At 56.9% G+C, this 15,674-nt stretch overlaps 1 protein-coding gene across 1 annotated transcript; it reads right to left on the bottom strand.

Annotated features, from left to right (window-relative positions):
* Positions 1-1,164: 1,164 nt before the first annotated feature.
* LOC134055728 (multifunctional procollagen lysine hydroxylase and glycosyltransferase LH3-like) lies at positions 1,165-15,672 on the bottom strand. The gene is given in 20 exon segments (XM_062512168.1): positions 1,165-1,517; positions 1,876-2,010; positions 2,823-2,981; positions 3,335-3,436; positions 4,632-4,697; positions 5,089-5,205; positions 6,091-6,232; positions 6,611-6,736; positions 6,841-6,945; positions 7,819-7,934; positions 8,630-8,761; positions 9,145-9,243; positions 9,847-9,890; positions 9,893-9,943; positions 10,166-10,229; positions 11,020-11,132; positions 11,830-11,996; positions 12,631-12,767; positions 14,412-14,503; positions 15,483-15,672. Coding segments are annotated over 20 exon segments (2,313 nt in total). The 3' UTR covers positions 1,165-1,361.
* Between the last annotated feature and the right edge of the window lie 2 nt (positions 15,673-15,674).

Below are 15,674 nucleotides of genomic sequence, written 5' to 3'. Positions count from 1 at the left end.
AATGGATTTTTTTCGGGGGGGGGGGTTTTGGGGGGTTTTTTTTTGGGGGGGGGTTTTGGGGTGAATTTTAATGGAAATTTTTGTTTCGTTTTGTTTCTTCACGATTTTTTGGGGGGGGCGGGTTGGGGACATTTTGGGGTCACCCCAGGAGGGGGGCGGGGTCACCAGCAGCCTCCACCAATCAGGACGCGCGTTCCCAATCCCCCCCCCCCCCCCACCCATGAGCAGCGGAGTGACGTCACACCCAGCCAAAGCAATGACGTCACACCCAGCCAAAGCAATGACGTCATTCTATCGGGGAGGAAACCCCGAGATTTTATTTTTTGGGGGGGGGGGGGGAGGGGAGGGGTCCCCAACCGCCCCTCCCCCACCCCAGCGACCCCGTGACGTCACCGGGGTCCCCAAAATCCGGGGAGGGTCCCCCTGATGTCCCAGGGGTGTCCCCGGTGTCACCGCTTTGGGGGGGGGGTCACCAGCAGGGCCAGGTCCCCAGTGCTCCCAGTGCTCCCAGTGCCCCCAGTGCTCCCAGTGCCCCCAGTGCCCCCAGTGCTCCCAGTGCTCCCAGTGCCCCCAGTGCCCCCAGTGCCCCCAGTGCTCCCAGTGCCCCCAGTGCCCCAGTGCTCCCAGTGCTCCCAGTGCTCCCAGTGCCCCCAGTGCTCCCAGTGCCCCCAGTGCTCCAGTGCTCCCAGTGCCCCCAGTGCCCCCAGTGCTCCCAGTGCTCCCAGTGCCCCAGTGCCCCCAGTGCCCCTAGTGCTCCCAGTGCCCCCAGTGCCCCCAGTGCTCCCAGTGCTCCCAGTGCCCCCAGTGCCCCCAGTGCCCCCAGTGCCCCCAGTGCTCCCAGTGCCCCCAGTGCCCCCAGTGCTCCCAGTGCCCCCAGTGCTCCCAGTGCCCCCAGTGCCCCCAGTGCTCCCAGTGCTCCCAGTGCCCCCAGTGCTCCCAGTGCCCCCAGTGCTCCCAGTGCCCCCAGTGTCCCCAGTGCCCCAGTGCTCCCAGTGCCCCCAGTGTCCCCAGTGCTCCCAGTGCCCCCAATGCCCCCAGTGCTCCCAGTGCCCCCAGTGTCCCCAGTGCTCCCAGTGCCCCCAGTGCTCCCAGTGCTCCCAGTGTTCCCAGTACTCCCAGCACTTCCAGTACTCTCAGCGTTCCCAATACTCCCAGTGTTCCCAGTACTCCCAGTTTGGCTCCATCAGGGGTCCTGGAGCAGTGCCAGCCCATAGCGGTGTCTGTGATGTCCCCAGTGTCCCCAGTGCTCCCAGTGTTCCCAGTTTGGCTCCATCACGGGTCCATCAGCAGTGCCAGCCCGTAGCGGTGTCTGTCATGTCCCCAGTGTCCCCAGTGCTCCCAGTGTTCCCAGTTTGGCTCCATCACGGGTCCATCAGCAGTGCCAGCCCGTAGCGGGCGCTCCCCGAGGGGGGCACACCTTGTGCCAGGTGTGTCAGACGCCCGGGGTGCAGCAGGGCCCAGCCCGGGGGGGGCGCGGGGACCCCGCACTCGTACCTGGGGAAGCGCCAGCCCCCGCCCTGCGGAACCGGTACGGACCAGTTCGGACCAGTTCGGACCGGTTCAGATCAGTGACTGCCAAGTTGTTCCAGTGACCCAGCCCAGTGACACCCAGTTCATCCCAGTGATTCCCAGTTCATCCCAGTGACCCCCAGCTCATCGCAGTAACCACCAGTTCACCCCAGTATCCCCCAGTCCTTCCCAGTGCCCCCCAGTCCCATCCAATCCCCTCCCAGTCCCCTCCCAGTCCCTCCCAGTATCCCCAGTCCATCCCAGTATCCCACCCGTGCTCTCCCAATCTCCTCCCAGTCCTTCCCAATCTCCCCCAATCCCCTCCCACTCTCCCCCAGTTCCCTCCCAGTGCTCCCAGTCCGGTACCTGGGCGGGGCTCAGGCTCACGCTCAGGCTGATCGTGGCCGAGGGCCGGGGTGGGGCTGAGGGGGCGGGGTCAGAGTGGGCGTGGCCGGAAGGGGCGGGGTCATAACGAACCACGGAGCTCAGTACGGTCCGGCCCTGGGGTGGGGCAGGGGTGAGTGGGCGTGGCCGAGGACACGCCCACAGAGCCACACCCACCCAGACACACCACTTAGTTCCTCCTCCCACTTCACAGGCCACGCCCATTGAACCCATGCCTATATACCCACGTGTACCCCAAGCCCCGCCCATTTCATTTCCCCAGGCCCCTCCCCCCATTCACACAAGTTGAGGCCCCGCCTCCTCTGAGACTCCTCCTTTATAAACCCCTCCCTTTATAAACCCCGCCCCTTTTTGACAACCCTCCCCCTCTAAAGCTCCACCCTTTCAAAGCCCCACCCCATCCCAGGCCACGCCCCTTTCTGAACACCCACCACGCCTTTAACCAGGCCCCACCCCCTCAGGCACCGCCTCTTTCATCCAAGCCCCGCCCTCTCCCCCCAGCTCATTTATTGCATTCCCGCCACACCCGGGCCCCGCCCCTCTGAGACCCCTCCCCTTTGTGCACCCCACCCTTCTCCCCAAGCCCCGCCCCCACCCATTTAACCAGGCTCCACCCATTTCCAGATGACCACGCCTCCTCTAAGCCACGCCCCTTTCTGAACCCACTGTCATTCCTCAGGCCACGCCCCCTTGTGCAGACCCCACCCATTCCTCATCCCTCAGGCTCCTCCCCCTCCGTCCCCACCCCTTGCTGAAGTCACTTCCTTTGCCCAGGCCCCGCCCTTTAGGACCCCACCCTTTTCTCTAAACCACACCCCTTTCCATAAAGCTCCTCCCCTTCCCCACCCCACCTTCTCCCAGGCCCCTCCCCTTCCCTGAGCCCCACCCCTTTCCCAGGCTCCGCCCACCTTGGGGGCGTATCCCGGGAAGAGGCGCCGGGCGATGGGGGGGAGGAGCTGGCGCAGCGCCCCCTGCAGGACGGGATCCAACTGCAGGGCCGAGAGGGGAACCGCCCACGAGAGCACCTGGGACAGGTGAGGGACACACCTGAGAGACACGCGGTACACCTGGGACAGGTGAGGGACACACCCGAGAGACCCGGGCTACACCTGGGACAGGTGAGGGACACACCCGAGAGACCCGGGCTACACCTGGGACAGGTGAGGGACACACCTGAGAGACCTGGGCTACACCTGGGACAGGTGAGGGACACACCTGAGAGACCTGGGCTACACCTGGGACAGGTGAGGGACACACCTGAGAGACCTGGGCTACACCTGGGACAGGTGAGGGACACACCTGGGACTGACTCCGCCCACCAGGACGAGAGCTCCAATTCCCGAATCCCCAATCCAGTATCCGGAGCCCCAACCCCAAATTTTGGGGTCCCACCTCCCCTCATTTTTGTGGCCCCGCCCACCTCGTGGTGCTCCGCCCATCCCCCTCGAAGCTCCGCCTCCTCCCGCAGCTCCCGCGCGAACTGCTCCGAGAACAGCGGGAACTGGAACACGTCGGGACACGGCTGGGCAGGAAAACGGGGAAATTCACCCCAAAAATCCACCCAGGAACCCCAAAATCCACTGGAACACCCCAAAAACTGAACCCAGAACCCCAAAAACCCCAAAATCCCCCCCAAAATCCACCCCAAAACCGCTCCGAGAACAGCGGGAACAGGAACACGTCGGGACACGGCTGGGCAGGAAAACGGGGAAATTCACCCCAAAAATCCACCCAGGAACCCCAAAAACTGAACCCAAAACCCCAAAATCTGAACCCAGAACCCCAAAATCTACTGGAACACCCCAAAAACTAAACCAGGAACCTCAAAATACAACCTGGGAACCCCAAAAATCCATCACGGATCCCCAAAAACCGTCCCAGGAACTCCAAACTTCCCCCCCAAAAAAAGAGCCAGGGAACCCCAAAAACTGATCCGGGAACCCCAAAATTCACCGAATCACCCCAAAAACCCACCTGGGAACCCTAAAAATCCATTCAGGAACCCCAAAAGCCCCCAAAAACCGAGCTGGGAATTGCATGAACCGAGCCAAGAACCCCAAAATCTGAGCCAGGAAAAGCCCAAACCCAACCTGGGAACCCCAAAATCCACCGAAGCACCCCGAAAATTGACCCGGGAATCCCAAAACCCATCAGGGAATCCCAAAAACCCAACCTAAGGACCCCAAAATCCACCTGGGGACCCCAAAATCCAACCCAGACACGGCTGTGGGAAAACGACCCCGAAAACATCGGGGGAGACCCCAAAAATTCCCCCGGGAATCCCAAAACTCATCGGGGACCAAAAAAGCGCCGGGGACATCCCAAAATTTGGGGTGCCAGGGATTTGGGGGCACCTGCTGGAACAGGTGAGACCTGGGGGGATTTTTGGGAATTCTGGGGGTTTTTTGGGTGATTTTTGGGTGTTTTTGGTACCTGCTGGAACAGGTGAGATCTGGGGGGATTTTTGGGAATTCTGGGGGTTTTTTGGGGTGATTTTTGGGGTGATTTTTGGGTTTTTTTGGGTATTTTTGGTACCTGCTGGAACAGGTGAGATCTGGGGGGATTTTTGGGAATTCTGGGGGCTTTTTGGGGTGATTTTTGGGTGTTTTTGGTACCTGCTGGAACAGGTGAGATCTGGGGGGATTTTTGGGAATTTTGGGGGTTTTTTGGGGTGATTTTTGGGGTGATTTTTGGGTTTTTTTGGATATTTTTGGTACCTGCTGGAACAGGTGCTCCTGGAGAACGCGGCTGTAGTTCGGGTGCAGGTACTGCTGGTCCCACTCCTGTGGGAATGGCCGTTACTGGGAGCACTGGGACGGACTGGGAGCACTGGGAGGGGTTACTGGGAGCACTGGGAGGGACTGGGAGCACTGGGAGGGGTTACTGGGGATATTGGGAGCTAACAGGGCTGTCCTGTGGGTTAGCGGTTTGCCCCAGTCTATACTGGTTTGTACTGGTCTGTACTGGTCTATACTGGTCTATATTGATTTATACTGGTCTCTACTGGTTTATACTGGTCCATAACAGACCCAGGGGTTCCTCAGCCTCTCCCAGAACTCCGGGTGCTGTCGGGGTCTCAGTGCCCTGTACTGGTCTGTACTGGTCTGTACTGGTCTGTACTGGTCTGTACTGGTCTATACTGGTTTTTACTGGTTTATACTGGTCTGTACTAACCCAGGGGTTCCTCAGCCTCTCCCAGAGCTCCGGGTGCCGCCGCCCGGTGCCGTTGTAGCCGTTGGTCACCACGAGGTGGCCGAAGTGGCGCCGGTTTGTGACGTGGAGGAACAGCCCCTGGCACAGAAATCCCCCAAATTCACCCCAAAATCCATCCCAAAATCCCCAAATTCACCCCAAAATCCATCCCCAAAAATCCCCCAAATTCACCTCAATAATCCATCCCGAAATCCCCCAAATTCACCCCAAAATCCATCCCCAAAAATCCCCCAAATTCACCTCAATAATCCATCCCGAAATCCCCCAAATTCACCCCAAAATCCACCCCAAAATCCCCCAAAATTCACCCCAAAATCCATCCCAAAATCCCCCAAATTCACCCCAAAATCCATCCCCAAAATCCCCCAAATCCACATCAATAATCCATCCCAAAATCCCCCAAATTCACCCCAAAATCCATCCCCAAAATCCCCCAAATTCACATCAATAATCCATCCCAAAATCCCCCAAATTCACCCCAAAATCCATCCCCAAAAATCCCCCAAATTCACCTCAATAATCCATCCCCAAATTCCCCAAATTCACCCCAAAATCCATCCCAAAATCCCCCAAATGCACCCCAAAATCCATTCACAAAATCCCCCAAATGCACCTCAAAATCCATCTCAAAATCCCCCAAAATTCACCCCAAAATCCATCCCCAAAATCCCCCAAATTCACCTCAAAATCCATCCCAAAATCCCCCAAATTCACCTCAAAATCCATTTCCAAAATCCCACAAGTTCACCCCAAAATTCACCCCAGGTGATTTTTGGGGTTGACTTTGGGTGAATTTGGGGAGGTTTTGGGGTTCCGCAGGTGATTTTGGGGCGATTTTTGGGGATTATTCTGGGGCGACTTTGGGATGATTTTTGTGATTTTTTGGGGGTGATTTTGGGTGTGATTTAGGGATGATTTTTTGGTGATTTTGGGATGATTTTGGGGTGATTTTGGGGCTCTCACCTTCTCGCGTGCCCGGGCACAGAACGCCATGTCGGGGTCCAGATGGGCGTGGTCAAACACCGGCCCCTCCCCCAGCGGCCCCCGCAGTGCAGCCCCGCCCACCAGGTAGGCGTGGCTGATGTAGGGCACGTTCCATACGCCCCTGGCCACGCCCACAGACAGGTGAGGGCAGGGACACACCCACACAAGCCCCACCCACCCACTACAGGCCAAGGCCGCACCCTCTGATGCACTGGGGGTGTGTCCCCAACTGTCCCCAGGTATTCTCCCACATGTCTCAGGTGTCCCCCAGGTGTGTCCAACCCCCGGCATCCCCAGCTCTCCCCAGGTGGCCCAGCACCCCCAGGTGTGTCCCTGCTCCTCCCAGCTGTGCGCAGGTGTCCCCCCAGATGTCCCAAGTGTCCCCCAGTGTCCCCAGGCATCCCCCAGGTGTGTCCTAGGTGTCCCCAGGTGTGTCCCCAAGTGTGTCCCAGGTGTCCCCAGGTGTCCCAGGTGTGTCCCAGGTGTCCCCAGGTGTCACCTGCGCTGTCCCTGTACGATCTCCAGGTAATCAGGTGCTCGGGCGTAGAAGCCGTCGGGGCCCAGAGCCCCCCAGAAGTTGGACCAGAGGTGACCGGGACGGGTCAGGAGCGGGGCCAGCACCTGCCTGGGACAGCGGTCACTGCTGGTCACCTGTGGTCACTCAGGGTCACTCAGGGGTCACTCATGGGTCACTCAGGGTCACTCGGGGTCATTCAGGTCACTCCGTACCGGTTCTGCTCCAGCAGTGACCGCAGCACCCCGGGGTCACTCAGGGTCACGTCAGCGTCCAGGCTCAGGTAATGGTCACAGCGCGGGTCCCGGCGGCACAGAGACCTGGCCCCAGAACGGACATCAGGGACCCCGAACCGGAACTGACCCCGAACCGGAACTGACCCAAACCGGAACTGACCCGAACCGGAACTGACCCAAACCGGAACTGACCCCGAACCGGAACTGACCCCGAACCGGAACTGACCCCGAACCGGAACTGACCCCGAAACGGAACTGACCCAAACCGGAACTGACCCCAAAACGGAACTGACCCGAACCGGAACTGACCCCAAACCGGAACTGACCCAAACCGGAACTGACCCAAACCGGAACTGACCCCAAACCGGAACTGACCAAAACCGGAACTGACCCCAAACCGGAACTGACCCAAACCGGAACTGACCCGAACCGGAACTGACCCCGAAACGGAACTGACCCGAACCGGAACTGACCCGAACCGGAACTGACCCCGAAACGGAACTGACCCGAACCGGAACTGACCCCAAACCGGAACTGACCCAAACCGGAACTGACCCAAACCGGAACTGACCCGAACCGGAACTGACCAAAACCGGAACTGACCCCAAACCGGAACTGACCCAAACCGGAACTGACCCGAACCGGAACTGACCCCAAACCGGAACTGACCCCGAACCGGAACTGACCCAAACCGGAACTGACCCCAAACCGGAACTGACCCCAAACCGGAACTGACCCCGAACCGGAACTGACCCAAACCGGAACTGACCCCAAACCGGAACTGATCCAAACCGGAACTGATCCCCCAATCCCATCAGTGACCCCCCCCAAACAGGGAGCTGACCCTGCCCCTCCCCCCACAGCCCCTTTGCCCCTCCCCCACTCCCTGTGACCCCCCCCCTTCTCCGGCCCCTCCCCCCTTTCCCCTCCCCCCTTTCCCCTCCCCCCCCCCCGTACATGCCCAGGTCTCTCGCCTCCCCTCCCCCCAGCCCCTCCCCCTCTCGGTGGGCGGAGCTAAAGCGGCGCTGGAGGAGGGGCCAGAGAGCCTCGAGCTGGGGGGAGTGTCCGGGGACCTGGGGACAGCAATTAGTAATAATTAATAATTAATAATTATTAATGGAGCCATTAATAATGGGGACAGTGCCCAGGGACCTGAGGGCATTAATAATGAGTGCTTAATTAATAATGCAGTCATTAATTAACGGGGACAGTGCCCGGGGACCTGGGGGGGACATTAACAATTCTTAATTAATAGCGGGGTTATTAATAACGGGGTCATTAACGGGACCAGCTGGGGTTTTCGGGCGATTTTGGGGTGAACTTTGGTGGTTTGGGGGATTTGGGGAGAATTCCTGGGGAGATTTGGGTGATTCAGGGGATTTTGGGGAGATTTGGAGAGATTTTGGGGGATTTCTGTGATTTTTAGGGTGATTTTGGGGTGATTTTGGGTGATTTCTGTGATTTTGGGGTGATTTTGGGATGATTCTGGGGTGATTTTGGGGTGAATCCAGGGTATTTTCAGGGGTTATTGTAGGGTGATTTAGAGGATATTTTGGGGTGAATCCAGGGTATTTTGGGGATGATTTTGGGGTCATTTTAGGGTATTTTGGGGATATTTTTTGGGGTGATTTTGGGGTGAATTCAGGGTACTTCAGGGTTGATTTTGGGGATATTTTAAGGTGATTTTCAGGGTATTTCGGGGATATTTTTGGGGATGTTTTGGGGATGTTTTTGGGGTGAATTTGGGATATTTTGGGGTCCCACTCACGGCGTTGTGCAGGAACAGCCCCAGCCTCTCCCGGGGGTAGCTCAGGCCCCGCAGGCGCTGCAGGAATTGGGGCAGGAACGGGGTGGGCTCGGTCACAAAAACCCCAATGAGGACCCAGGGCAGGGCCTCAGCCTGGGGGGGGGGAAATGGGGTCAGGGGGACCCCAAAAATCACAGAGTGACCCCAAAAATAATACCTAAATCCACCCCCCAAAACCTCCCAAATCAACCTCAAAAATCAGAAAGTGACCCCGAAAAATACCCAAATCCACCCAAATTCCTTCACAGCCCCCCCAGAATCCTCCCCAGTCCTCCCCAAAAATCCCCCAAAACCCCAAAATCCCCCAAATACTCCCCCAAATCCTCCCAAACCCAGCCTGGATCCCCCAGAATTCCGCCCCAAACTCCCCCATGGACCCCCCCCAGACCCACCCAGGACCCCCCAAAATCCTCCCAAAATCCCCCTAAAATGTCCCCAACCCCCCCCAGGACCCCCCCCCCCCCCCCATTCATTACCGGGGTCCCCCCCAGGGGTCTCAGGTCCCTCTCGCAGTCCCCGCAGCCCCCCGGGCTCCACCCCCGGGGCACGTAATTGCCCAGAGAGTTCAGGGCCACCTGGGGGCAGTTTGGGGAATTTTGGGGACATTTGGGGATATCCCAAATATCGGGGACACCCCCAGGGACCCCAAAATCCCCCAATTCCACCCCAAAAACCCATCCAGGGCTGTTACTGCCCAGAGTTCGGGACCACCTGAGGGGATTTTGGGGACATCTGAGGACATTTTTGGGGAAATCTGGGGACATTTTTGGGACATTTGGGGGAAATTTTGGGAACATTTGGGGACGTTTTGGAACATCTGGGGACATTTTGGGGACACCTGGGGACATTTTGGGGACACCCCCAGGGACCCCAAACCCACCTGGGGAATCCCGAATTCCAGGGGCAGAATTTGGGGAGGATTTCAGGGTTTTTGGGGTAGATTTGGGGGGGACTTGAGGTGTTTTTTGGGTGGATTTTGGGTGACTTTTTTGGGGTAGATTTTGGGGTGTTTTAGGTGTTTTTGGGGTGGGTTGTGGGGGATTTTTTGGGGTTTGGGGGTGGGGTTTGGGATGGACTTTGGGGGATTTTTTGGGGGATTTTTTGGGGTGGATTTTGAGGAGGACGTGGGGTTTTTTTGGGGGGGAGGATTTGGGGTGAATTTGGGGTTTTTTTGGTACCTTTGTGGGGCCGTTCCCATGGATCACCACGGGCCAGGCCCGCTGATCTCGTTCCTCACTCGGTTCCCGCCCGGCTCGAAGCGAATCGTGACCTCGTCTGGGGGAACCCCAAAAACGGGGTCAGGGACCCCAAAAAAGAGGTCAGGGACCCCAAAAACGGAGTCAGGGGCACCAAAAACGGGGTCAGTGACCCCAAAAACGAGGTCAGGGGCACGAAAAACGGGGTCAGGGACCCCAAAAACCCACCCAGTTTTTTTCCCCCAAATCCCCCCAGGACCCCCAAATCCCCCCAGGACCCCCCAAATCCCCCCAGGCTCACCCAGGGCACCGTTGAGGTTCTGGAAGATTTGGGAGTGGTGGTCCAGGGCCAGCCCCAGCTCCTCCTGGAGGGGGGGGCAAAACCAGGGGGGGTCAGGGGGGGACCCCAAAAATTGGGAGGGGTTTTGGGAGGGGCCTGGAGGGCTCAGAGAGGATTTTTGGGGGTCCCTCAGGGGAATGAAGTGATATTTTTGGGGGGAGAAAGAGAGATTTTGGGGGTCCCTGGGGGGGGGTTGAGGGGAGAAAAAAGGGACAGGGGTGAGGGGGGGGTTGAAAATTTTGGGGGTTCAGGGAGGGGTCCCCCAAAACTCTCTGAGCTCAGGATGCAGGTGGGGAGAGAAGGGGATTTTGGGGGGATTTGGGGGGGATTTGGGGGATTTTGGGGGGATTTTTGTGCGGTTTTGGGGAGGTTTTTGGGGTTTTTGGGGGCGGTTTTGGGGGATTTCTTGGGATGGTTTCCAGGTGATTTTGGAGGGTTTTGGTGGTGATTTTTGGGGCGGTTTTGTGGGGATTTTAGGGTGATTTCGGGGCTCACCCTGAGCTCAGAGTTCAGGTACAGGTGGGTGTAGAACCATCGATGATTTTGGGGTGAATTTGGGTGATTTCAGGGCTCACCCTGAGCTCAGAGTTCAGGTACAGGTGTGTGTAGAACCATCGATGATTTTGGGGTGAATTTGGGTGATTTTGGGGCTCACCCTGAGCTCAGAGTTCAGGTACAGGTGGGTGTAGAACCATCGATGATTTTGGGGTGAATTTGGGTGATTTTGGGGCTCACCCTGAGCTCAGAGTTCAGGTACAGGTGGGTGTAGAACCATCGATGATTTTGGGGTGAATTTGGGTGATTTTGGGGCTCACCCTGAGCTCAGAGTTCAGGTACAGGTGGGTGTAGAACAATTGATCGTCGTCGTCGTCCCTGAATCTCCAACGCTCCACCAGAGCCCACAGGGCCGGGGCGAACCCCACGAACCCTGAGCACCCCAAAATCCACCTGAATCACCCCAAAAACATCCCCCAGACACCCCAAAAAGCCAAATCCTCCCCCAGGACCACCTAAACCTCCCCCAAATCCCCCCAAATTGCCTCCCAAGACCCTTAAATTCCCCCAAATTGCCCCGCAGGATCCCCCAAACCTCCCCCAAACCCCCTCAAATTCCCCCCAGGACCCCCAAATCCCCCCCAGGACCCCCCAAACATCCCCCAAATCCCCCCCAGGACCCCCACAATCACCCCCAGGACACCCCAAACCCACCAACAACCCCCCAGGACCCCCAAAATCCTCTCAGGACACTCCAGACCTCCCCCAACCCCCTCCAAGAATCCCTAAAATCCCCCCAAACCTCTCCAAAATCCGCTCAAGGATCCCCAAAATCCCCCCCAGAACCCCCCCAAACTTCCCCCAATTCCCCCCAGGATCCCCCCAGATCCCTACAAACCTCCCCCAAATCCCCCAAAATTCCCCCCAGGACCCCTAAATTCCCCCCAGGACCCCCCAAACCTCCCCCAAATCCCCCCAGGACCCCCAAATCACCCCAAATTGCCCCCCAAACCTCCCCCAAATCCCCCCAAATTGCCCCCCAGGACCCCTAAATTCCCCCAAATTGCCCCCAGGACCCCCCAAGCCTCCCCCAAATCCCCCCAAATTGCCCCCCAGAACCCCCCCCGTACCCCCGGAGTTGAGGAAGGGTTTCCCCCCGGGGGGGCAGGGCGGGTAGAGCGGGGCCAGCCCCTCCTGGGGCCAGCAGAAACCCTCGGCGGCAAACAGGACCCCGGCCCCCGAGGCCCGGAACTTGGCCAGGAGCTCCTGGGGGCCCCCCGCGAACACCACGTCGTAGCTGGGGGGAAATGAACCAAAATCGGACAAAATCAGCCCAAAAATCAGTTAAAATCAGCCCAAAATCAGCCTAAAAAAATCACACCAGAATCAGCTAAAATCATCCTCGTGAACACCACATCATAGGTGGGGGGGAAATGAACCAAAATTGGGCAAAATCAGCCCAAAAAACAGAGAAGAAATCAGTCAAAATCAGCCCCGCGAGCACAGCGTCGTAGCTGGGGGAAAATGAACCAAAATCGGACAAAATCACACCAAAATCAGCCCAAAAATCAGCCCAAAATCAGCCTAAAAATCAGCTAAAATCATCCCTGTGAACACCACATCACAGCTAGGGGGAAATGAACCAAAATCAGACAAAATCAGCCCAAAAATCAGCCCAAAAATCAGCTAAAATCATCCCCGTGAACACCACGTCATAGCTGGGTGGGAAAGCAGCTAAAATCAGCCAAAAGCAGCCCAAAAATCAGCCCAAAATCTCTCCAAAAATCAGCAAAAACCAACTAAAATCAGCCAAAATTATCAAAAATCAGCCAAACTCAACCCAGAGCGCCCCAAAATAGCCCAGAACCCAACCCAAAAATCACCCCAAAACCGCTCCAAAACACCCCCAAAATCCCCCCAGCCCCCCTCACCTGTCGACAAAGAGCAGGACGAGGCCGCCCCTCCCCCGCAGAGGGGCCAGCGCCCCCCGCAGCCATCGCACCTTCTGTCCCCCCCCGGGGCTGCGCGCCACGTCCCCCCCGCGCCAGGATCGGCCCAGGCCCAGCGTCTGGGGACAGCAAACAGGAAATAGGAACCGGAAATTGGAAACCGGAAATGGGAACAGGAAATTGAAAACCGGAAACGGGAACCGGAAGTGAGAAAGCGGAAACAGGAACCGGAAATGAGAAAGCGGAAATAGCAATTGGAATCCGGAAATTGAAAACAGGAACCGGAAATTGTAAACGGGAACCGGAAATTGGGAAAACGGAAACCGGAAATTATAAACAGGAAATAGAACAATGGGGATTTCCCCCCCCCGGGACTGCACACCACATCCCCCCCATGCCAGGATCGGCTCAGGCCCAGCGTCTGGGGACAGGAAACAGGAAATGGGAAACAGGAAACAGGAAACAGGAAATGAAAAACAGGAAATGGAAAACAGGAACTACAAAACAGCAAATAACACCTGGGAGTGACACCTGGAAGTAACACCCAGAAAAAAAAATACCAAGACAAAACAACACTGAGAATTAATGAGAAAATAAGGAGGAAAAAATGAGAGAATAACACCAGAGAAACAATAAGGAGGAAAAATAACTGAGAAAGAACGGGGAAATAACACTGAGAAAAATAACGGGAACAGGATGGGAAAAATAATGGGAAAACATCAGTAAAACTGGAAAAAATGGGGAAAAATGAAAGGAAAATGGGAAAGAACAGGAAAAAATGGCAGAAAAACAGAAAAGAATGGGGAAAATGGCAGTAAAATGGGAAAGGATGGGGAAAATGGGGGGAATGGGAAAAATAGGGAGGAAAGAGAAAAAAATATGAGAAAACCAGGGAAAATAGGGAAAAATGGAGGGAACAAGGGGGAGTGGGGGAAATGGGAAAAACAGGAAAAACAGCAGAAAAGGGGAAAAATGGCAGGAAAATGGGGAAAAGCCAAAAAAAGTGAAAAATGGAAAAAGCCAGCAGAATATCTGAAATACATGGGTGATCAGCAAAAACAGAGGAAAATGGGGGAAAACCAGGAGAGAATGGGAAAAATGGGGGCAGGAATTGGATAAAGGGGGGGGGGAATGGGGAGAAACAGGAAAATGGGAAAAAACAGGGAAAAAACCAGGGAAAAAAGCAGGGGAAATGGGAAAAATGGGGAAATGGGGGAAAAGAGGGGAAAACGGAGGAAATATGAGAAAGAAAAAGGAAAAAGAGGGGGGAAATTAGAAAAATGGGAAAAGTGGAGGGGAATGAGGAGGAAATGGAGGGACGAGGAAAAACAGGGGGAAATGGAGAAAAAAAGGGGAAGAAATTAGGAAAACGGGAGAATGGGGGAATGTGGGGGGAAATGGGAAAAAATGAGGGTATGGGGGGAAAATGGGGAATAATAGGGGGAAATGGGAAAAATGGGGGGGGGGGGGGGGAATGGGAGAAATGGGAGAAGGGGGGAGAGTGAGGGAAAACCAGGGAAAAAGAAATGGGAAAAAGGGGGGTGAGAGCAGGAGAGCAAAGAGGGGAAACGGGAGGAAAAGGGGGAGGTGAGAAAAGAGAACACCGAAAAAAGGAAAATCAAACAAAATTGGAAATCACTGGAAAATATGGAAAATGTAAAATTAAACGGGAAAAAAATCCTAAAAATGGGGAATAAAAAGGGAAATGAACAAGCAGGGTCGCCCCCTCAGCCCCTCCCCCATGCCCTGGTCCCCTCCCCCACCTGGACGCTGTAGTTGAAGGTCTGGGCCGAGCGCAGGAACCTCTGGTAGCCATCCGTGGCTTCGGTGGCCACCGTCAGCACCAGGAGCTGCTCTGGGGGGAGGGGACATGGCTGGGACCCCCTGGGGCCACTGAACTGACCCAGTGACCACTGACCCATCCCAGTGACCACTGACCCATCCCAGTGACCACTGAACTGACCCAGTGACCACTGACCCCTCCCAGTGACCACTGACCCATCCCAGTGACCACTGAACTGACCCAGTGACCACTGACCCCTCCCAGTGACCACTGATCCATCCCAGTGACCACTGAACGGACCCAGTGACCACTGACCCCTCCCAGTGACCACTGACCCATCCCAGTGACCACTGAACTGACCCAGTGACCACTGAACGGACCCAGTGACCACTGACCCCTCCCAGTGACCACTGACCCATCCCAGTGACCACTGAACTGACCCAGTGACCACTGACCCCCTCCCAGTGACCACTGACCCATCCCAGTGACCACTGAACTGACCCAGTGACCACTGAACTGACCCAGTGACCACTGACCCATCCCAGTGACCACTGAACTGACCCAGTGACCACTGAAGTGACCCAGTGACCACTGACCCCTCCCAGTGACCACTGACCCATCCCAGTGACCACTGAACTGACCCAGTGACCACTGAAGTGACCCAGTGACCACTGACCCCTCCCAGTGACCACTGACCCATCCCAGTGACCACTGAACTGACCCAGTGACCACTGACCCATCCCAGTGACCACTGAAGTGACCCAGTGACCACTGAAGTGACCCAGTGACCACTGACCCCTCCCAGTGACCACTGACCCATCCCAGTGACCACTGAAGTGACCCAGTGACCACTGACCCCTCCCAGTGACCACTGACCCCTCCCAGTGACCACTGATCCATCCCAGTGACCACTGAACGGACCCAGTGACCACTGACCCCCTCCCAGTGACCACTGGCCCCTCCCAGTGACCACTGACCCATCCCAGTGACCCCAGTGACCCCTCCCAGACGCCCCCTGACCACTCCCCCCACGCCCCCTCCCCCCGCTCACCATCCCCGGGGTCTGTCACGGAGCTGATTCCGAGGTTCCCGGGGGAATTTTCGGGGCAGCTTTGGAGAATCTCGGGGTCTGTCCCGGGTGAGGCTTTGGGGCAGGTTTGGGGGTTTTTGGGGCAGTTTTGGGGGGTCCCGGTGCCGCTCCCCAGCAACAGGAGCAGCAGCGGCACCGTGAGGGCGGCCATGG

Source organism: Cinclus cinclus, chromosome 34 (genome assembly GCF_963662255.1).
Source record: "Cinclus cinclus chromosome 34, bCinCin1.1, whole genome shotgun sequence".
NCBI classification, from domain to species: domain Eukaryota; kingdom Metazoa; phylum Chordata; class Aves; order Passeriformes; family Cinclidae; genus Cinclus; species Cinclus cinclus.
The sequence above is the reverse complement of the archived record's forward strand: the minus strand, read 5'-3'. Positions and strand labels throughout refer to the sequence as shown.